This window comes from Rousettus aegyptiacus, unplaced genomic scaffold (assembly GCF_014176215.1).
Source record: "Rousettus aegyptiacus isolate mRouAeg1 unplaced genomic scaffold, mRouAeg1.p scaffold_m13_p_2, whole genome shotgun sequence".
Lineage (NCBI taxonomy): Eukaryota > Metazoa > Chordata > Mammalia > Chiroptera > Pteropodidae > Rousettus > Rousettus aegyptiacus.
In genome coordinates, this window is record NW_023416295.1 from 166,824,355 (window position 1) to 166,846,596 (window position 22,242).

Below are 22,242 nucleotides of genomic sequence, written 5' to 3' on the forward strand. Positions count from 1 at the left end.
AGGAACAAGGTTCTTTATTTGCCCAAATCAAGATTTTTAACTGTGCAGTTCAAATCATCCATAATGTTTTATCATTTTTTTTGTCTGTTTGATCTTTTAATATATAAAACGAATTTGCTAAACTATTCTACTCTGATAGTAGACTTATCAGTTTCTCTCTGGAGTTCTATGGAACTTTGTGTGCATGTATGTATGTCTGCGCGTGCGCACGTGTGTGTGTGTGTGTGTGTGTGTGTGTGTAGCATAAAATGTTGCGCAAGTTTAAAATTCTTATATCTTCTTGGTGAACTTTTTATTTTTAAGTTGTGACCATCTCTATACCTACCAATTGCTTTGTCTGATATCAAGATAGTTACCTCAGGTTTCTTTTGGATGATATTTGCCTAATAATCTTTTCCCATAATTTTGCTGTCAACCTTTCCAGGTTGTTATGTCTTAGGTGTGCTTCTCATAAATAGCATATGTTGGATATTGTTTCCCATTCAATCTGACAATTTGTCTTTTCATTCACAAAGTTTATTTAATTATTGACATATTTAAATTTATTTCAATCATCATGATTTCTAGCTATTTCCCCCACTTTTTCTGTTTTTATTTTTTTCTTGTTCTTTTTTTTTTGTTGTTGTTGTTGTTTTTTAATGATTGAGCTATTTTGGTGGTTTTGTTTTTCTTATTCCATTCACCATCTCACCCATCATGCATTTTTGTATGTTATGTACTTTTTCAAAAATTCTTTTAGAGCTTAACCTTGACATGTTAGCATGCATACCTGGTTTTGAAGGAAAAGTTAATACCTTGTCCCCCACAACAAAACAATGATCTCAGAATACTTTAATACTAATCTTCCCTTCTAAGTTATATGATGTCACTGATATTTCAGGTATAGTACCTTTTAAAATTTACAAATTATACCTTATTGCTATTACTTTTATTTAAAAAGCATTGTTTGGACTTTTTACATATTTCTAATTTGTTTGTTTAACATTCCTTCTTGAATCTAAAATATTCTTTATTCCTAAACAATATACTTCAGGAGTTTCTTTGTGCAAGTATGATTGCGCTGAATTTTCTCTGTTTTTGCTCATCTGAATATTAATATTTTATGCTTGAAGGATTGTTTAGCTAGGTATACAATTTGTTGTTATTGTCTCATAGCACATTGAAGACACTATTTCTATTCTATCCTGGCTTCCATTGCTGCTGCTAAGAGCGCTCATCACACACATGCAATTTCTTTGAGAACCTGTCTTTTCTCTCTGGCTATTTCAAAGATCACTATTCTTTAAAGTGCTATACTTTCATTACTGTAGGTCTAAGTATGGCTTTCTCTTTATTTAAATTGCTTGGTATTAAACCTTGTTGTATCTGTGGATATCTTTTAATAGTCTGGAAAATTCCTAGTCACTAGCTCATTCAATGATGCCTCATTTCCAATTTTCTCTATTACCTCCTTCTGATAGTCTCACTAGATATATCCCAATATTTTAGCTTCTCTCTTAGTTTTTCTATCTTTTTTTTCTCTGTGTGCAGTGTTTTGGAAAACTTCTTCATATCTCTCTTCCATTTCACTGATTCTCTCTTCGGCTGGATCTTATCTACTCCTTAACACATTGAACACGTTTGATTTGTAATTTCAATAATTATATTTTTCACTTTGAAAAGTACTATTTGACTCAAATGTCTAGTCACCCAAGAATCTCTTGTGCTTCCAACCTACTATCCATATTCTTTTTTATTTCACATGCAATGTTTTATGTCCGTCCGATTAGTTTCATACCTGCGGTTTTTGAGATTTAATTCTAAATTCTGCAATTTCTGCCCTCTCTCATGGTGGCCTATTTCCTTGAATGGTCGGTGATTACTAATTGAGAACTCATTTTTCTAGAAACTTGACCTAAAAAATTCTAAAGTCTAGTTTTTGAGAGTTATTCTTCCAGATCAGATCTGTTTGTTTCTGCCAGGTACTTGGCACATTTTCAGTTTTTTCTTGCTGTTTTTCCCCATGCATACAATTTCAACTCCCCAAAATAATATAAGCACAGGCTTGAAATTAGAAATTCTCAAGGGAAAACGTTCCTCCTTATTTCACCTAAAACCAAGGATGAAACAGGCAACTATTATCTCCTTTGATATGGGCTTTTAAACTGTTTATCCACTAAGAACATCACTTTTCATGGGTCCTGACTTTATGCAAGATCCTCTGATTGTCTTTCTTCCCATGGGAGTCCAAGTTCCCATGCATAACCTTTCAATAGAATGGTTGTTCATATAGTTTGCCTACCTGCGATTCTGGCCTATCGTCCCAGTATAAGTCATGACTACATTCCTTCATTTGAACAGTAAGTTATACACTCACCTATCTTTGGACCAGGCTCTCAGCCACTGTGAATCAGCAAATGCCTCTGCTAGGGAATGTCGGCTCTAGCGGCTTTTTGCTTATTCTCTGGGTTCACGCTGTACCATCCTTCCTGGCCTCTTCTTACTGCGTCTACTTTGCTTTCAAAACATTTTTATTGTGTTTTAATGTGTTCTTTACAGGGTTGGTTTTATTTTCTTCCTCTCTGAACTCCTAGTTCATAATATTCCTGGAACTATTCCAGCGTATTCCATCTATTTTCTTTATGTCTGTCGAGTACACGACATGTTAAAGGAATGGCAATAAACGCCGGTTGAAAGAATGAATGATGCAGGCACTTCCGTTTTAAATAGTTTTTCCTTTTGAGTCTGTGAATTTATTTCTGGGAAGGTGTGAACTTTAAGCTGTTCGTTACAACACAGTCTGTATTTGTGAAAATTTGGAAACAACTAATGTAACAGGAATAGCTAAGTAAAGGAAGAATACAAAATTCCATGTGCATTACGACTATAAATAAGATAAAATATGCACATGTGGACATGGGCCAGAAACCAATTAGAAAGATTGACGTACTAGAAAAACAAAATTTGTACTCCTTTTTCCTTTTTAAGACTTGCGATTATCACTACCGTGGTGTCACATGGGTGATGGATATAAATTTTAAATGAAATAAACTCTCTATGAATGTGTATATCTACTTTCTCTTTGATACAGCCAGAGAGGCAAACACACTTGGTTTTAGACAAAATGGGGTTCAAATCCTTGGTCTGTCATTTAATAGCTGAGGTCAACTCTTCACTCCTACTGTAGGTAGGGAATTCTCATACACCTGTTAACTCTGGGCTCAGCCATAAAGCTACTTTGGACAATAGAATACTGGAAACAAGGAATCGAGAGTTCCTTGTGTACACCACGGCTTGCTCTTCTGCCTCTGCTTTGCCATGAGAACAAGCTAGACCTGCCTGTTGATGGGACATGGGAGACACTGGAGGACAGCCAAGTTGCCCCAGCCACCAGCCATTCGATCTGAAGCTGACCACAGACTCCGGGTTAAGCCTGTGAAAATCGGACAACCGACCAGGTAACCTGTAGACTCATCGACTAATTAACACTTGCTGATTTTAGCCACTATTAGCATAGTCTGTTACGCAGCATGATCTGTAGTGATAGATAACTGATATATCCTGTCTCCTTCATCTTTCTATTGCTAAGCCCTACAACTGTTTGGTATCTAGAGACCAAAGAGGAAGGCTTTTCCATCACTGCCCCTTTTCCCTGAGGTAGAATGAGACATTTATACTTGCATCCACCTCCCACCCACGCTGATGATAGGTCTTGTTATATTTTTTTACACTTATTTCCTTACATGTTTCTCTTCTCTAAGCCATGAATGACTTGAAAGTAGGAAGTATGTTATTCATAACATGTCTACAGCACCTGGCGCAGAGTAGGCCCTCAATATATATTTTGTTGAAATTATATGACTGCATTTTGGGAGCCGACAGGAACCGAAACAGCTGGCAGTGGGTTGCAAGAATAACCACGCAAGCTGGTTCTTATGCTGGACGGCGTTCTGCTTTTCAGAAAGCCCAACAAAAGGAAAAGAAAAGAAAAAAGGAGAACGGCACATTCTTTCTGCTCCCTTATCTCTCTCACCACACTACCCACACGACACACTAAGCTCAGAGCCATCCCTTCCCCAGGAGGCTGCCCCCCCTCCCCGCCCCCGATCCAGCTTCCCTCTGCCACTGCAGGGCACCTCACTCCACCTCTGGCCATGTGTCTTACTGTACCTTGAGATCAGACACGTCCCTGTAGCACTGCTCAGAGCGGGTGTGGTCCGACAGCTGCACGTTCCAGAAGCAAGGGAGCTGGTACACGAGGAAGGGATTCTGTTTGATGACGGCGTTGAAAATATCCTGGGGGATTGAAAAGCCAGAGACACAGTCAAAACAGGCAGGTGGCTCCTGCTGCTGCTGCTGCTGCTGCTGCTGGCTCCAGAGGCACGGGAGCACCTGTGTGCATGTGGGCTTCTCCTGAGTCTCCTGCTCAGAACGCAGGCTGGCTTACACCGCGGGACACTCCCCTTGTCTGTTATCTCTAGGAACCAAGCAAGAATGTTTAGGTAGAGATGGCAGACGGCCCCACACTCCGTTGAAGCGCGTGGGTCCGGCTGGTCTCCTAACGCACCATATGGCAGGCGTTCGCGGGGGCAGACAGGGAATGTCTTTTCCATCTGAGCTGGTACATAATAGATGAAGTCACTTTTCCGCCCCTCTTCCCACCTCATCGAGGAGCCTCGTGTTATCCATCCTGAGCCTCCTGGAGAGGAAACTGCACGATGGATGATGACAAGTTGCTCGGCTCATCCTGGGGCTGAGACAAATTATAGATCCTGTTTTAGCAGCTCTTCCTGGGGCTTTTGGCCGACTCAGTGATGGATGTGCCTTGGCTTCCTGCGGGCCACGGTTCCCGGGTTAGGTACTCCCCATTTCCCAGGCCAACTTGGGCTTTTTCTAAAGAGGCTTCACCTCTATTGGGTTCTTCTCCAAGCTCTTTCACCGGGCCATGCTTATTAACTAGCTGCTGACAGGTGGTGCCGGGAGGTGAGTTATGGGCCTCCACAGCAGGAGATGGCTGAATAAACTATCCTCATTGGGCATGGACATTGCTTTCAGGGACACACTCAAGTCATTGTGACCTGACTTAAAATATGATAATGGAGGACGCATTTCCCCTCAGGTTTAAAACAGCTACCTGAATAATTTTTAACTCATTCATTATAGCATACCTCATGTTTGAAAAAAGGAAATTAGTTTCTGGCTGCTTGGGAAATACTGCATAATAACAATGCTAAAAAAAAATTGTAAAGTAATCCTATAGACTCTGTTTCCTCTGTATTAGAAAACTTTGCAAGAATTCAACGACAGACAATTGAACACTGAGCAAAAACACAGAGAGTGAGCTGGCTTTTTGGATGAATAGGAAAGCATAAAATGCGGAGAACCCAGAGACAGCATCTTTACATCTCAAGATGGTCATTTACACCACAGGAAACTCAAAGTCTAAATGTGTGAGCCTGGTAGATTCAAGATCAAAAGACTCAGGCTCCTGCATTTCCTAGTGAAAATGAGAAATAGGGTTTTTATGATTTTACGTTAATAGTTTGGTGGAGTTCGTGGACTTTCTCAGATTGCCTGGATTCAAAGGTAGGATCTCCCGCCAGGCGGTTTGTCGCTTCTATTTAAATGGATTTCCCTTGAGGATAGGGTCATAGCACCGGCTCTAAGCAAAAGGCTTTGCTTTAAAAGTTAGACTACTGCCAGACAGGCAAATGAAACCTCGTCCGGGAGACATGCAATGGCATGCTGGACTCTCAGGTGCAGGCCGTGTGCTGTCACCCTGAGATGAAGATGGCAACTTCCCCTAAACACATCAAATTATCATGTACTTATGAGTCTGCTTCAATCAACTGTGAGCTCTCTGAGGCCAAGGATTGCATTGGTCATTTATCTCTGCAATCCTGGCATACACAGTGTGCAGTAAAAGTCTGCTGAAAGAACAAATGAATGAAAAAAAAAAATTAATGCTTTAGACTGGCAGTACAGGGCAGGCCGAGGCAAGTGTACAGTGCAGACCCATCTACTTTCGAGTTTGAGAAACAGCACCAGGGTACTCAAAAATAACCGTATCTTGCAATCTGGCCACTTACCTGGTCAGCTAAGGACGTGGAGAGCATGCCCATCAGCTCCCTCTCTGCGGTCAGCCTCCACATCTGTTCCCATTTCATCTTCCGCAGCTTGTCCAGAAGCAGCAGGATCACCCCTGGGCAAAAGCATAGGATGGAGGACACAAACAGTCAGACAGACAACCAGGCACACCTGTCTACCTGTGCTGGAGACGAACACACCTGGATTCAATCCCACGCTCTGCCAGTTAATCAGCGTGAGATGTTCAAGAATCTCTCTGAAACACCTTCACCTTATGGAGAACATCGGTACATACCTCGGACCTCAAAGACTGTGGTCAGACCTAAGTGAGAAGGGCGAAGGAGCCTAGCACTTTCTAGGGATGGATGGCGACGATGGTTACACAGCGAAGCAAGTGTACTTAACGCCCCTGAACTGTATGCTTTTAAAGATGGTTAAAATGGTGTATTTATGTGAGGTATATTTCATCACAATAATTTCAAAAAGAGCCTCGCACCTGCACCAGACACGTAGTACATTCCCTATAAGTATCAGGTTTTCTGCTACGTTTTTCCCAATAACCTACTTAGGTTTTGCTGATGGATGGTGTTTGTATAACACATGCCACTTATCTTTAGAGACAAAAAGCAGCTCCTCTGTGACTTTATTCTAAGTCTTGCCAACTGACTTTATAATTACTGACAAGCCTCATGAGCTCGTTTCAGCATTCCTGATTTTAAAAGTCTCCTCTCGCCCGCCACAATCAACACATATGTAAACTATGGTGAAGGCAGTGCGGATGCTGGGTCTTTAAGAGGCCTTTCAAAAGCCACTGGTTTCCTAAGAAACTGATGATAAGAGGTTGTTCCCTCCTCCTGTCTACCTTTTTTGTTGTTAGTTTTATGGGTAGTGACTCGGGTGAATGGGAGATTGTGTAGCCAGGGAGACTGGCACTGAACACCATTTTGCATTTTTAAAAATGTTAAAACAACTAAGTTTATCACTCAGGCCACTATATCTATATCTATATTTCTATATCTACTTAATCTATCTATCTAAATATATCTATATCTACATGTCTATATCTATCTATCTCTATCTGTCTGTCTGTCTGTCTGTCTGTCTGTCATCTATCTATCATTAATAAAAGCCTAAAAAGAAAAGCACATTTTGGTTTAGCTGAATAGCTGAAAACTAGCTGTCTCCTACTGGTCAGAGTATCAGAGGAAGCACAGAGAATTTCCCTGTAGGTCACTGCAGTTAATTTGGTGGATGGGACTGTAGCACCCACAAGCTCCCAAATCAATCCTCCTCAGGATGCTTAGCTCAGCAGAATGGTCAGGGGAGAAAATGCCAGGCGGTTGAAAAATAATCTGAGTTGATACCTAGCATACACATTTCCAAAGCAGTTGGAAAGAAACTGATTCTCCATGTCACCCATGAATGTCAGCACTGAGACTTTTTACCTATTCCGATGGCAAATATTTGGAGAAAAGGTTTACTCACCATTTAGTGAAAGGTGTTTGGTTAGAGTTAACATTTTTTAACAATATATAATATGGTTATGGGACAAACGGGGTAGTACCCCAAGATCTGAACTTGTAGGTTTGAAGTGTGAATTACACCTATTGCTTCTCTTCTTTGTGCTTTGTTAGTTTTTTGTACACATTATTTCAATTAACACTTGTGAGATCTCTACAAGCTAGAGATCATCACCCTTAGTTTATAGGTGAGAAAATGAGGGGCTAAGTCAGACGCTTGAACAGTTCACAGTATAAGACTAGCTATGCCAGATTCAAACTCAGATCTGACTCCAAAGCCAGTGCTCCTCTGTCTGCACGACACAGATCAGAGCCCTAGGAATACCTCTTTGGGGCCCTGTGACTCAGGCCAAAGACTTCTTCCTTTTTTGACTTTTGGTTTTTACATGTGTAAAGTGGTGAAGAAGCTGCTACTTGCCCTGCACAACTCAGGAAACGGCCATGCACCCTAGTGGTAGGCTGGCGAATGTTTAATCAGCAGCTCTCCAGGTGAAGAACAAAAACAAAAACAGACTTGTCGCATTTGCCCGTTCCCATGGTGTAAATACTCCCATCGTGGCAGATTTCAAGCTACCAATGTGATGTCATTGGAAGACATGAGCACGGCTGGCCCTCCTGAGGCAGTGTGAGCCAGCTCCGGCACACAGAAATTGTTCCCCAAACACAAAAGCGATTTCAGAAATAGTAAGAGTCACCACGAGCATATTATTTGACTGCTTCTTTTGGAGAGAATGGGGGAAAAAAATTTACGAAGTTACAAACCAAGAGAATGGAGTGATGGATTCGAGAAAATAGATTCCAAATATGGGAAAGAGAATTTCATTAAATCCTATTGCAGAAACCAGTTCTCATTAGGTTGGGTAGATGCTCCGATATACAGAAAAAAAGAGGGGTGGTGGGAGAAGCTATAAACAATGGCGAAAAATATTAATGCAGATTTTGAAGCCTCTGATGAGGTCGATGGTAGATCTATCCATCTCTGAAGACTGACCTGAGAAGTGATGCTTTAAGATGGCGTTCAGACTTGGTGAGTCCTATATGGCAGATGTGATTCCACCCTGTTTGACAGGCTAGGGGAAAGGGGAGCGGGCAGGGTGAACAAAAGACTACATACAGAAATGCGAATCATTCTCCCAGTTACCTAGCCTTTTCTTTTGTGTCATTTTAATTTTTGAAAGCATGAATACTTCAAACCTACAGAGAAGTACAGACACTAATATAACAAGTACCTACCGCCCCGGTATAATAAACACTAATATGTTGCCACACTTGCTGTTAATAATAAAACATTACAGGCAAATCAAAAGCTGCTCTATCTCATTCCAGCCCCTCCCGCCAGGGTAACCAGTATCCTGAGGAGGTTGGGTTCTCTTTTCATGCACATTTTTATACTTTTATTCCCCATACATATTTACCTTTTCACTCAACATTATGTCTTTGAGATTTAATCATGTTGAGATTTTATTATGTAGTTGATTTATTGTAATCACTTTATTCATTATATAAATATAACGTAATTTATGTATTCCCCGACCGAAGCTATTATAAGCAACGCTGTAATACACATCCCGACCCCAGTTCACTGGGCACCTGTTCTGTTGGGCATGAGAGCTTGGCGGGGACCCGGCTTCCAAAGCTGCGTGAAGGCTGCTGTGTTGACGGTGCTACTTGTCTCGAAACATTTAGAATCTCTCCACCTTCCTCCTCTACTGCATCCGAGCCATCGCCGCATCTCAGGGATCCTACATTTAAAACGGCGTTCGCAGGTCTTCCTTCACTCAGTCATTCAACAGTTATGCACGGAGCATCTGTTACGCACAAACAAACTGAAACAGACTCGTGCCGGCGTTTCTCCCCCACTCGTCCTAACCTCATGGCTGACATTCGCAATATTAATTTAGCATGTTATCTACGGGACGTGTGGCATTCGATCTTTGCCCGGCCCTCTTGCGGAAGACACGCCAACCATTACGATTCCGTGAGATGACTGCAAATAGTGAGAATACACACTGGTTATTAAGGGGACGGAGAGGAGAGGAAGGCCTGGGTCAGGCCGAGCTAGGATTTGGTCGGGCCGACGAGGTGGGGGCGTCTGGGGAAATAACGTGGACAAAGGCCGCGTGAAGAGACCGAGATGCGCGGGAACCACAGCGCGCGATGCCAGGCAGTCGAAACAGAATGCTCTGGGGGCGAATGCCAGCTTGAGCCCGAACAAGTGAGCTGGGAATGGATGGAAAAGGGACTGGTATTTGGGCGAAAGAGGTACATTCCAACTATTTTCATGTCATTCCCTAAACAGAAAATGATAGCTTTATGAATCACTGGAAGATATGGAGGAAGCTGCTTGTGGGCAGAAGCGCTTGTGGCTGGAAGGGCTGAGGTAGGGGTGCTGGTTGCCCCACGTCCTGTCCAGGGGCCCCCGGGGTTGAGGGGATCACTATTTTGGCACATCTGTTACCCACGTGTGCCACACTATTTGGAAAGTGTTCCCATTTGCTGAGGGTAACTAGAAGTTAGTGAAAGATTTTGAGCAAGGGGGTGCCCACGACCGAATCTGTTTCAGAAAAGCCAACCTGAAAAAATCATTTTATCAGGTCACTTCGCAGGCTCAAAGGTGGTCAGTATCTCAGAGGATCTGAAGAACAAGCCATAGTTCCTTAGCCTGGTGCATCTGAATCTTGACACAATTTCCTTTTTCCCCTTTTCATCAGGCCATTCCTTCCAGCAAGACTTGGTCTGACGGTACTTCGCTACTTACGCACCTCTTTCTTTGCAAGCTTGACAAGTCGATGTACTCAGCTTGGTTCCTTCTTCAGAATCCAAGAATGTTTACTAAATATACTACTCTCCCTTCCCCGAGTCGGCCAAGAGTCAGAATCCAAAATGAACATAAAAATGCATGAGCGAACACGTCACGAAGCTCATGAAATTCACTCTCAGCTTCTGCAGCCCCAAGCGTCTGTATGCTTTGTCTCTTCTGACGCACACCGTCCTGAGAAAGGAGGCAGGCTAGTCATTACCGTGGCCTTCGGATACATGTGGGATCTGGGGTACCGAGAAGAGAGGTGACTTTTCCAGTGTCACAGTGCCACCCAGTGCTTGGCAAGTGCTTCCCACTGCCCTGTCTCCAAAAGAATCTTCATCTTAGAACGTAAGAACTGATAAAGAGCATGTGTGTCCCACGCCGCCAGGTCTACGGGATGGATTTCCTTTGCGTCTCGACGATTCGAAGCACGCTTCGCGCTGAATGCAAATGCCAAATGTGTCCTTGGCCAACGCAAGCTCATGAGAATCGGAGCTCCCAGGACTCATCTCCTGGCCATACGTGAGCGGCCCTTACCATGTCAAACAAACCGATGGGACCCTGCTCTGGCCTTCAATCATGTGCCCTCATTCAGAAGTTATTTCTTCTGTAATTTATTTTAGAGAGATGTTTGGAGCATCTCCCATGGTTCTATTTGCTGGGTTAACTGGGGACTTAGCAGTTTGTAAAGGACAGTCCTGGTTCTCAGGGAGTAAAGTCCTAATAGGGAAGAGAGATGAGTACGAGGAAAAGGCGAAACATTGATAGATCCGAGACGTGATAAGAACCACAGGAGCTGGACCAGGCGAAATGACTGGGATCAGAGTGTGTGTGGGGGGGCGGGGAGCATTAGGGAAAAGCTTCCTGCAATCAGTGATGTCTAAACTGAAATGCAGAGGATGCAGGGGATTACTACGTGAAGGTCAAGGCAGATCGCTTCTCCCTCTGGGGCTGTGAATACCTACCCCGCAGCAAATTTTTTCCACCACATTTGAACAGCAGATCTTAAGAGGTAATGACCTAGTTCTCCCTCTCCTCCCCAAAGAGAAAATCAAAAAGATGCTGCGTAAAGTTGTCTTGCGTGGATGCAAACATTAGTCTTTGCTCATAAATTTATAATTGGCCACAGGTTATCTGCACAATAAATACCCTTGCATCCTCACGCTGATGCTGAAGGATGAATTCGGAACACAGGCGTTTGTGCAGCTATCACAGAAGAGGGAGCTGTACGTAACGTGAAAACGGCAGTGAACTTGAAAACGTAAGTCACTGGTTTGGGTCTTGATATTATGACTTACTAGCAAGATTGCTTGCATAAAGTCACTGGAATTCTGAGCCTGGTTCCTTATTCGTCAGATGGGGCAATCGCGAATTAACTTTAAGGTGATTATGAAGACTAAAGAATTTTATCTTTAAAAGTACCTGGTCATATACCTGTGACCTACTTTTTTTTTTTTACCTCAAAGTAAAAAAGTGCCATCATATAAATAATAAATATCTGGTACAGATAATAAACATGCATACCTAGTAATTTATTTACTATACTGAATATGTGCATCTTTTAAAAACCTTAAAAATCCCATGTGTGGGATACACTGGACACTTGAAAATTCTGAAATATTTCCCAGACCATATTCCTTCTCAGTCTCCTGTCAACAGTCAGCTTATGGTATCACAACCAATGTGATTACGATGTCCCTTGGGGTTACTGCATGTGACAGCTACGGGATATAATCCACAGGAAGAAAAAAAAATTAATATTAAAGGAAAGAAAATCCACCACAAGGAAAATTATGTGCATAAATTATACTGCTAAGCAGCTAAGGAATCTGTTTGGGTTGTTAAACATAATCACAGATATGGGCTTATGAAAGAATTTGCCTGTTTCTTCAAAGGTTAAGAGTTTGCACTCAGAGTGGATCAAGAGTTGAAAAATAACATTCCCAGAGAAGCATAACTTGATTTATGGGACTCACCTCTATGGTGCTGGGGGATCCCTTAATTATGATTGTAAAGGGCTTTGAAAATATGAATTGGTACATAAGAGCTCACGAACAATGCATACTGAAACTACACATTTCCCCATTAAGGTGCCTCATTATCACTCACTCACAACCTGCATAATTCCCACTAGAATTAATACAAATGAGGTGCATGCAGGCAATGTGGGAGTAAACTTTTTAAAGACTGATTAAAATGATAAAAAAAAAATGCCTCCTTCTGAAATTAGACTCTTTTAAGCTGAAATGACGCGGATCTGGCTTTGCAAAGCAGGCCCCCAAAACGGGCTTTGACGCTGCTTTCGTGCTCTCAGGGGGTGGCGGTGCCAAAAAACTCGACGTTGGCCTTTGCCTGGCATTTGCTTGTGCGTGATCCACAACGGCTGTCAGGGTTTGAGGGCACGGTGCCTGAGACTTGACAGGGACTCCCAAAGGAGCTGGCTGGGATGCTTGGGGCCAATGGGTGGTTTTTTGTTTTTGTTTTTGTTTTTTTTTTCCCCCTTCAGCTGCTGTGCTGGGAGCACAACAGACCAACGCTAAATAAATAAATGAATAAATTAATTAAAAATCAAAGGCTTCTTCCGTGCCCATCTGGTCCAGCTGTAAGGAGTTTCATCTGTGGATCAGAGGGCAATGCTGCTTCTTCTCTAAATACATATGTAGCAATAGCTCAGAAGCCAAGATGGGGAAAGAAAGGTGGATGCCTATGCAGAGAGGAGAGAGAAATCACGTTTTTTTCCTCTCTCTTTTTTTTAATGAGCCAGATGATGATTTTTACCAGTGCCACTGCGAAAGGGAGAACCCAGAATGGTGACACCACTGCCGATCCCTACGATTTGCCAAGCGACTGCTAGATCCCAGAAAGTGCTTCGCTTAGATGGCCTCGGAGTCCTGCGGCACAGCTGCAAGGCCGATGGAGTTACACCCATTTCCAGGCGGGGACGCGAAGGGTAGCACGCGGCCCGTGAGCGGCACAGGGACTCTCGCTCTACGACCCGTGGTCTCCCGGCCACGCGCGTTGCCTCCCCGGGCACGTGCGCGTGTGTCTGTGTCCACGCCCGTCATTCAACACGGCAAGGCCTAGTTGCCTCCGTGGCTTAAAGCCAGAACGGGCCAGGTGGCTCCTGGAGGAACACCAAGCCAATGTTTGAAGGACGTTGAGAAGACCCTAGGCCGTGACCAGACTGCATGTATTTAAAAACAAAACAAAACAAAACAAAACAAAAAAAAAACCTCCGTGACGGGGAGAGCGTGCATTTCAGGCCAGGAAGGGCAGGGCACATCGAAGCCGCACTCACAAGGTGAGGCCTGACCTCATATACCTGAGCATGGGTAACCAGGTGGAGCCGAGAGACCCTTAAATTAGCAGCTTCGCGGCTCACTTAAGTCACCTGTCCCTCCTGCGTGACACGGAGGTCCTCTTCGGTTGAGTCCATCGACTAACGTTTTCATCATGTTTCCTACCACCTCCTACGGGCAAGGAGAACTGAAAACTTTTTCAGCCAAGGGAACACCTTGGAAGGCTTGCATTCCAAAAGCCTTCTGTTTGAGGGGAGGCTCTGCCACTCTCTTCTTTCCTTCCCTCCCAGGATTTCCTTCTTTCTTTCCAAGCAGACTGAAGCTAAAGAAAATGGCTGGAATCGGCTTGGTCAATTCAGACCACGTACTTCCGTAACTCGGAAGAAGAAACTGAGGTTCAGAGTGACGACATGTCTCCTTTGGACTAGTTCGGAGCAGGTTTCAGATCAAACCTTTTATTCCTAGACTCAGTGTTTCCCAGGGTGTGTTACAGGGCATTCTGCAGGACGCTAACAGGTGTGGCGGGAAGCAGGGGTAACTCCGTCAAGAGACAGTGTTGAAGATAAAGTTACACAGTGTTGCATGTATCAGTGTGCACGCTCCCTCCCTCCCCCGTGAGTCTGATGCGATATCGCTTCTCTCTTCACTCTGAGTCCTCACTGGCTTTGTCAGCATCTTCTCAGCTCCCCAGCCCCCACCCCAGCCCCTCTGCACTGCAAGGGACCCCAGCCCCTCTGCACTGCAAGGGCCAATCCATGAAAACGAAGATTTATTTCTTAGTCCTTTAGCACTTCCTGTGGCTTTGCTGGTTTGAGCAGGAGAAACCTTAGTTAGACACTGAGCGGGCTGCTGTGCAGGATGCTCTGGGGAACACGTGGGCTCTCATCCTGGAGACGTTTATGAAAATGACCCTCATAATTATGGTATTCCTCTGTTCTGCTTTGAAGCTCTAGAGTTCTCTTCTTACGCATGACCCAACAGAAGGTGAGTTTATTAAAAACCATTTAATTTGAAATCCCCTGCTGATTTTGCTTGGGACTCACTTTTGATCACATAAATGTAACGTTCTACTTTTTGCTTTTTAAAGTTTTTCCTTCCCGAAAGCTCTTTATCAAAGCGAGAAAACAGAAATCCACCTGAAGCCTTCCCTGACTTGGCTGGGATTTTTTGAAAGTGTGGACGGATGGAGTAAAACAGGCTGCTTAGACCTTAAAAAAGTCCGGTGGTCACTCACTCATTCATTCGACAAATACCTACCAAGTGACTTCTACGTGCCAGGCACCAGATATACAGAGACGGAAGACACAGTGGACCCTGCTCTCAAGAGTTTGGAGGTGTTATGGGCACTCAAACAGAGGGCAGGTAGGGTTGGTTCAAAATGGGGGTGAGGTCAGATCTCGCGTCATGGGAAGCGGCCCTTTAAGAGGACGGAACTTCATTCTTCCTCATCTTTCACTGGACAGAATATATTTGGCCACGATGGCGACAGCGCTAAGAACATAAAAGGTTTGGTGCCCGGCAAACACATTTTAACCAACACTTGCAGAACATTTTAATTTTGTGCTTCTACAGGCAAATGTTTTATTTAAATGTAATTTACATTCAGAAAAGCACGCAGAAGTGCACAGCCTGGTGAATCTCCTACAACGTGAACTCACCACTATAACTAGAGCTCAGGCCAAGAAAGAGAATGTCACTAACAGACCGGGACCCCCACCTCAGACCCCTGGGGGTCACACGTACACCCGCCATCCTGCTTTTATTCCAGATCCTTGCACCACGGTTTAATCGGTTTCTGCATTTTGCATAAACTGAACGGACTTTTGGCTCATTATTGTGTCTGCGAAACCCATTCACGTTGCTGCACTGAGCGGTCGTTTGCTCACACAGTGCTGTGTGATAACCCATCACGTGAATATATCTGACCCTCGGTGCCCGTGGCATTCCGGAAGATGGACATTTGGGTAGTTTCCAGCTTGAAAGCTGTTATCGCCATTCTCGAATAGGTCTTTCGGTGTCCCGTGTACGCCCTTCTATTGGGTGCACGCCCAGGAGTGGAATTTCTGGGTGACAGGAAGTGCATATGTTCAGCTTCAGCAGATACTGTAAAGGGGTCCCTCCTATTTATGCCCCCACTAGCTGTACTGGTGCATTCCCGCCCATCCATACTCTCACAAATCGCGGGCACTGCCCGCCCTTTTGCGTTTCAGACCTTCGGGTAGGTACGCGGAGGTATCACATTACGGATTATTAATTTCCATTTGCAGAGGTCATCAAGTTAAAATGAGCTGTCCTACATTAGGGTGGTGTCCTTATAAGAAAAAGATAGAAGCAGATGCAGAGGGGAGATGGAGGCAGACATTGAACTCAAGCTGCTGCAAATGAAGGACCATGTGGGGCCCCCAAAGGCTGGCAGAGATGAGGAAGGATCATCGCTTAGACACTTCAGAGGGAGCGCAGTCTGGCCAACACCTTGACCGTGGACTTCTAGCCTCCAGAATAACGAAAGAATAAATTCTTGTTTAGACTTCCGGTTTGTGGTTCTTTATTATAGCAGTCCTAGGGAGCTCATACAAGCACCCAAAGCCCAGATCTGCTTGCTTTGTCTCAAAGAAACACACAAGAGAAACCTGCCTCCCAAACACCTTAGGCTGTTGTCTTGGGCCAAAATTATTACTGCCATTTTCCGGATTAGGACAAATTCCCAGATAATCGTGAAATCATAGAAGGTAAGTGATTTTGCTCAGTTCGGACAGCAAGGCGATAAGAAAAACCTCAGGCAGAAACAACGCTCATGGGTCTGTGGTTCTGGCTCTTCTCCCACCCATGAGTCTAGGAGACGAGTTTCTCACAGGACTCGCTCTGAGACAACACAGCCTTGCAGGGCCAGCAGAGGAGAAAGCAGGAGATAGAACAGATCCTGAACAAAGACATTCTGGCCACGCCCAGCCCTCTGTAGTTAGAGTAGTGAAGTTACTGAAGACTCTCCAGCCTGCCTCTTCCAGTAAGAAGAAAGTCTTTTCTTGAGCTGTATAAAGGAAAAAATACATAGGAACCAAGATTTTGGTCTTAAAATTACCGCTGAACCAAATGGAGCATAACTTGGTGCTTAGAAAAGGCAGAGGGAGATGTGGGGCTGGGGCGGGGTGTGAGGGGGGTGGGCAGCACTGCAGAGCCTGCCTGGGGGGTCCGGAGCCCCGCAGCCTTTCTATCAGGTACTGAAAAATACCTGCTCTCTGAATAGAAGTCAGATCTGCTGACCAGCTTGTTGGCATGGAGATTTTAATTTTTTTTTTTTTTTACAAATAATGAGCCTGCCTCTTTCCACCAGTCCGGCTGGATGCTTCGCTGCACGAGATGATGTCTCATTTGCTTACCGAGAAGGGCGAGCCGGCGCGGATGGCCGAGCGTTTCTGCCCAGTTGAACGTGCGCTAGAGCCTGAATGAACGCTCGGCTGATGGGCTGCAGAGAGGGCGAGAAGCTTGGTGCGATTCGAACTTAAACATGGCAAGCCCACGTGGAAGGGCACGGGGCGGGGGTGGGGGTGGGGGGGCATCTTTTCATTTTTCTCTCGTTGGCACGCTCCAAGAACGTCCAGCGAGGAAAGCAGAGCTCACAGCCTGTTCTCTGCTCCCTCCCCAACGACCCCCAGCCCCACGCCCCATGACGTGGACAGAACTAACTCTTCCTGCCTGCTGTCACGCTGTCTGATTCTCCCTTTGTCCACTCCGGGCCCATCCCTGCCCTTCCCTGCCTCCCTGGTGCCCCAGGAGACTCGGCCTTTCAGATCCAACCACCTGGGACCCCAGGCTGGAAGCACCGGCCACAGAGCGCAGGGTGCAGGGCGGGATGAGAGGGACTGTGTTCCTCCCCCGCGGCCTGGCAGGGCAGGCAGAGTTCGGGACAGTGCCCCGTGTCCCCTCCCACTTCAGCTTCTGCCTGGCAGCAGATCACACAGCATTAGTTTCCCTTTGACTCTTGTCATGGGCTGAACTGTATGCCCCCCAGATTAGTAGACTGGAGTCCTAACCCGCCACCTAGTACACTTCAGACTGTGACTACACCTGGAGACAGGGTCTTTCAAGAGAGCTCATTGGGGTGAGCCTTGATCCACTACAACCGACATCCTTACGTCCTTACGAAAGGAGGCAAGTGGCACAGACAGGTGACTACGCGAAAACACAGGCAGACAACGGCCACCTTACAAGAGAAAGGGAGAGGCTTCTGAAGAAACCACCCCTGTGCACACCTTGATCTGGGGCGTCCAGCCACCAGAACCGTAAGAAAATTAATTTTTGCTGTGTAAGCCGTCGCCTGGCAGCCTCAAGAAACTAACAGCCGGCGCTCGGCCCGGCGCTGGTAACGGCCGGCCGGCTCGCTCGTTCCTGGTGCCTCAGGGCCCTTGTTCACAGCCTTCCACGCCGTCCACTCCCCTCAGCAACCGTCCTTTAGTTAAAAACACCTTGAATTACCTGATGAGATCTATTTCCTAATGAAAATCTGACTAGGACGTGTCTGTTATCGAATCCCCTGGACGGTCTCGCAAAATCGGGATGGTTATGCTTGTTTTACAGATGAGGAAACTGAGGCTCAGAGAGGTCACATGGCTAGTGAGTGGCAGAGCTGGGATTTCGATCAAGGTCCTTCTGACTCCAGTGGCATGAGGCTGAATGGAAGAGTCGTCTCGCAGAATCAGAGGCCGTGGAGGGAAAAGGACCCTTAGCTATCGTGGAAGGCCGTCTCTTGGAAGGCAGTTTTTATAGATGGGAAACCAAAGCTCAAAAAAGTGAGCCCGATGGCCTAAGGTTAGGCAGCCTATGCAGTGGCAGAATTAGGACCTGAATGCAAGTTTCGGGACTCTAGTTCTGGTCCTTCTTGCTGCTTCCTCGACTGTCTTGGAACGGTAACAAGAAAACAATCACCTCTCAAGTTCCACTCCTGGATGACCTGGGGGCCGGGCATAAAGATCAAGAGTAAAGGTCCCAGCATTAATCCACATGTCAGCTCCATGATCACTAGCTGCGTGACCTTGGGCAAGTGACTCAATTACTGCTCCTTGGTTCAGCATATGCTTTTAAAATGGGTATTAATGACTCATTGGATTGTTGTGAGGATTAAATAAATCAGAGCACGCGGTACCATGACTAACACATAGGGATAGTCTTAATCAAACAATAAGCTATTGTTATTACCTGGCATGGATTTTCAAAGCCAACCTAGGTTCTTCTTATTGACCTGCAGACATTGATTTCACTGCTAAGAAGCTGAACGAGAATAATAAACAGTGACGCTGGTTATTAGCGATGATGGCAGCGGCCCACGACTGCGTAAGTAACCACCAGGCCCCACACACCATGCCAGGCTTGCCCATCACTGCTCCGCCTTATAAAATCCCAGAAACGTTGAGTAAGTAACTAAGAATAAGAGCCCAGATTCGAACCCGGTTTCCTCCGGCTTTCACGTCCGTGCATCTTCCGACGGGATGAAGTAGAAAGAGCCTAGCACAGGAAACCGGCTGCAAAAAAGCACCACGCAACCCGGACGACACCCGCGACTTCAAGATGCACAGTTCCAGCTGACGCTTCAAGCCTCCGAACCATGAGCTCCTGGAGGACAGCGGTGTCTCCCGTGGACTCTGGACCCAGGGCTTCCAGTGCAGCCTGTGACAGGCGGCGGGTCTGTTCCCGACGGGCATTAAGACCTGCACTGGAGTTGAGGTGGAGTGCATTCTGGAGTGGGACGTCACGAGCACAGTGCCTTTAGAGGAGGAGGGATGGCAGGTGGCCTGTCTATTGGTGCTGACCCCTGTTACACTGAAGCCAACCTCAAGGGAGCATTTCAATGGGATGAACAGGCAGTTGGTTCTGTCTCTTTAGCTCCCGGCACGACCGCATTTCCCGAGAAGGCCTTGGCAGTGTGGCGTTCTATAAAGGCTTGAAGGCCTGACGTGCTGGTTAATTCTGGATCCAGTACTTGTTTTCCGGGTAACCTGGGGCCCACTGGGAATTTCTGTAAACTTCTCTTGCATTGTAGGTAAAATGGTTATGGTAAAGGGACGTTTATGTTTTCTTCAACCGGTATCTGTTGAGAGTCTCCTCTGTGCCAGAGCGCATTCTGAAAACAGAAGCCCTTGTTCTTATGGGGCCTACGTGCTCAGAGAAGAGGAAAGACGCTAAACAAGGTAAGCGGGTTAAACATGCGGTGCGTTATATGACGGTAAAGGTAAAGCAGGGAAGGGAGGTAAAGGGTACTCAGGCAGGGGACCTACTGAAATTTTAAATGGGTGCTTGGCAAAGAGGTTTCTGAGAAAGTGATACTTAAGCAAAGACCAGCAGGAGGCCAGGGAGCAGGAGGCGAGCACACTGGTGTGGGGGAAGAACTCAGGCAGAATCAGCTACCAGTGCGAAGGCCCTGAGCCAGCTGATACGTTGCAAGAATGGCGAGGAGTGCCTGCCTCCCAGGCTGCCGTGAAAGTAAAACAAAATATCACATTCATAATGAGTGCTCGCAGGTGCTTGATAAATGTTGGCCAGGGCTATTAACGTTATTCTCCCTGGCCCTCGAAGGTCCCTGTTTACTAGAAAGCAACTCCATGACGACCCTCTGGGGTCTGAACCTGCGCTGACAAACGAGCCTGTCTGCTCTCTGCCAGCCTGATTTGGGCAAACCCACAGGCTCTCCTGTTCACGCGAGAGGATCTCTTATAAACCGGATTAGTGGGGACTATCCCATCAATGTGTTACAAGGAGCCATAAGGGGCCAAGGAGAGGGAGAGGATGCAAATATTTCTCTGAGAAATACCGAAGACATAATAAAGGCTATTCAGTGTCCCGTTTGTCCCAGTTATCCAAGTCAGAGCTGGAACAGGGAATTAGGGATGTGTCACTCAGAGTCCCATAATCATATGAATGTTTGGAGAGAGGATCAAAGGTTTGGGAGAGGATACTTAGTGTGCATACCAAGCAAAACAAAACATCTTAATAAAGAGCTTATTGAGATGCAAGGTGGGGTCCTATCCAATTATAATTGAGCAAGGACTGATAAATGGAAATTGTACAATAGTCCTAATTACTGCACTGTAATATACCAAAGGTCCTTGGTGTTCTCAGCCAGGTGCTGTCTTGACCACTGTATTACGGAAAAAGATCCAAACGACACATCATCCTGTCATGGCCCAGGAAGCTCTCGCCTAACCCCGCAGGTGCATCTCAAGGTACTTATGCCCCCCACCCCTCTAGTTAGTTCCAGAAAAGAGCAAGCTAATGTCCACATCCTGGCTGTTGTGTTCCTGATTCCGGGCTAGGCACATGGCCGGCTCCGATTTACCCTTCGGGTCTCAGCTAAAATGTCACCTCCTCAGACAGGTCTGCGCCTGATATGCTTAAGCACAGAATCCTGGTTATTTACTTAAGGGTGTAATCACAACATGTAACTCCTGTATCTGCAGCCGCTCCCCAGCGCCAGCATCACCCCCTCAGCTCCACCTCAGAGCATCAGGCATTTGATTCTCATGAGAACACCAGTCCCTCGTACCACAAAGGTTGAGGACTGCTGCTCTACAGTGTATTGTGGCCATTTTGCCCGCCATTCACCTCCTGCTGTGTGGCCTGGTTCTAAGGACCAGCACCAGTAACGGTCCGGGGGTTGGAGACCCCGGTTATGGAGTACCAGCTGTTCACAGTTATAATCACGTGGTACATTACACCTCAGATCACGAGACTGGGAAAAGATCAAAATTCAAAGTTTGAAGCATGGTATCTACTGAGTGCCTATCACGTTCACGCCATTGTAAGTCGGGACTGTCTGTACAAACTCAACGGCTTGTCCACCCAGCTACATGCAGGCCTTCCTGTCCCCTTCTTTCAACTGCCCATGAGTCCATTCCCTGAAGACCCACCTAATGGAGCTGTCCCTTAAATTTTGACTCCTGTCACTGTGCCAGATTTGCATCTTGGAATTTTTCTCATAGTCTTTCCACATGAAGACCCTGCCAGGATTTCCGGCTTACTTACCACGGCAGCAGCGAGACTAGATTTCAAAGAAGCCTGTGTTTGGAAACGTCGGTGCCCTGCCTTGAAAGCGCACGATCTTAATTGTCATGCCTTCCCTCCTTTGAGTCACCGAGTTGCCTTAAATCTTCCTCGTTCTTTGCAATGTTTTCTCATTACAGGCATACCTCATTTTATCGCACTTTTATTCGCTTTTCTGCGCTTCACAGATGCCACATGTTTTACCAGTCGAAGGCAAGACCCTCCACTAGCAAAGAGCATACGACCCTCTTGACTGCAGTGGTCTGGGACCGAATCCGCGATACCTCTGAGGTACGCCCGTGCTTGCATTTTCGGGGGACGACGCGCGCACAGAGAAGTCCGCCGAAGGTTTTGTGATGCGTGGAGATGCAGAACTTGACACGCGACTCTGACTGTCCGAGTCCGCGAGTCAAGCGTTTTTGACGACGCTGTCGACGAGCCGGACGGCTGAATGTGAAAACACATCCCTGTATTCCGTGATGTTTATCGAACCCCTACCGTATGCCGGGTCGACGCTAAGCGC

General features: G+C 45.8%; 1 protein-coding gene across 7 annotated transcripts in view; it reads right to left on the minus strand.

The window, feature by feature from the left end:
* Nucleotides 1–22,242, minus strand: part of LARGE1 (LARGE xylosyl- and glucuronyltransferase 1) — a 477,871-nt gene that overhangs the window by 67,802 nt on the left and 387,827 nt on the right. For all 7 annotated transcript variants that reach the window (XM_016161642.2, XM_036236072.1, XM_016161640.2 and 4 more), the window contains 2 exons: nucleotides 6,069–6,181; nucleotides 4,150–4,275 (listed from right to left, as the gene is read on the minus strand). In XM_016161642.2, the coding sequence (XP_016017128.1) occupies nucleotides 4,150–4,275; nucleotides 6,069–6,181 (239 nt within the window). The remainder of the gene's footprint in view (nucleotides 1–4,149; nucleotides 4,276–6,068; nucleotides 6,182–22,242) is intronic.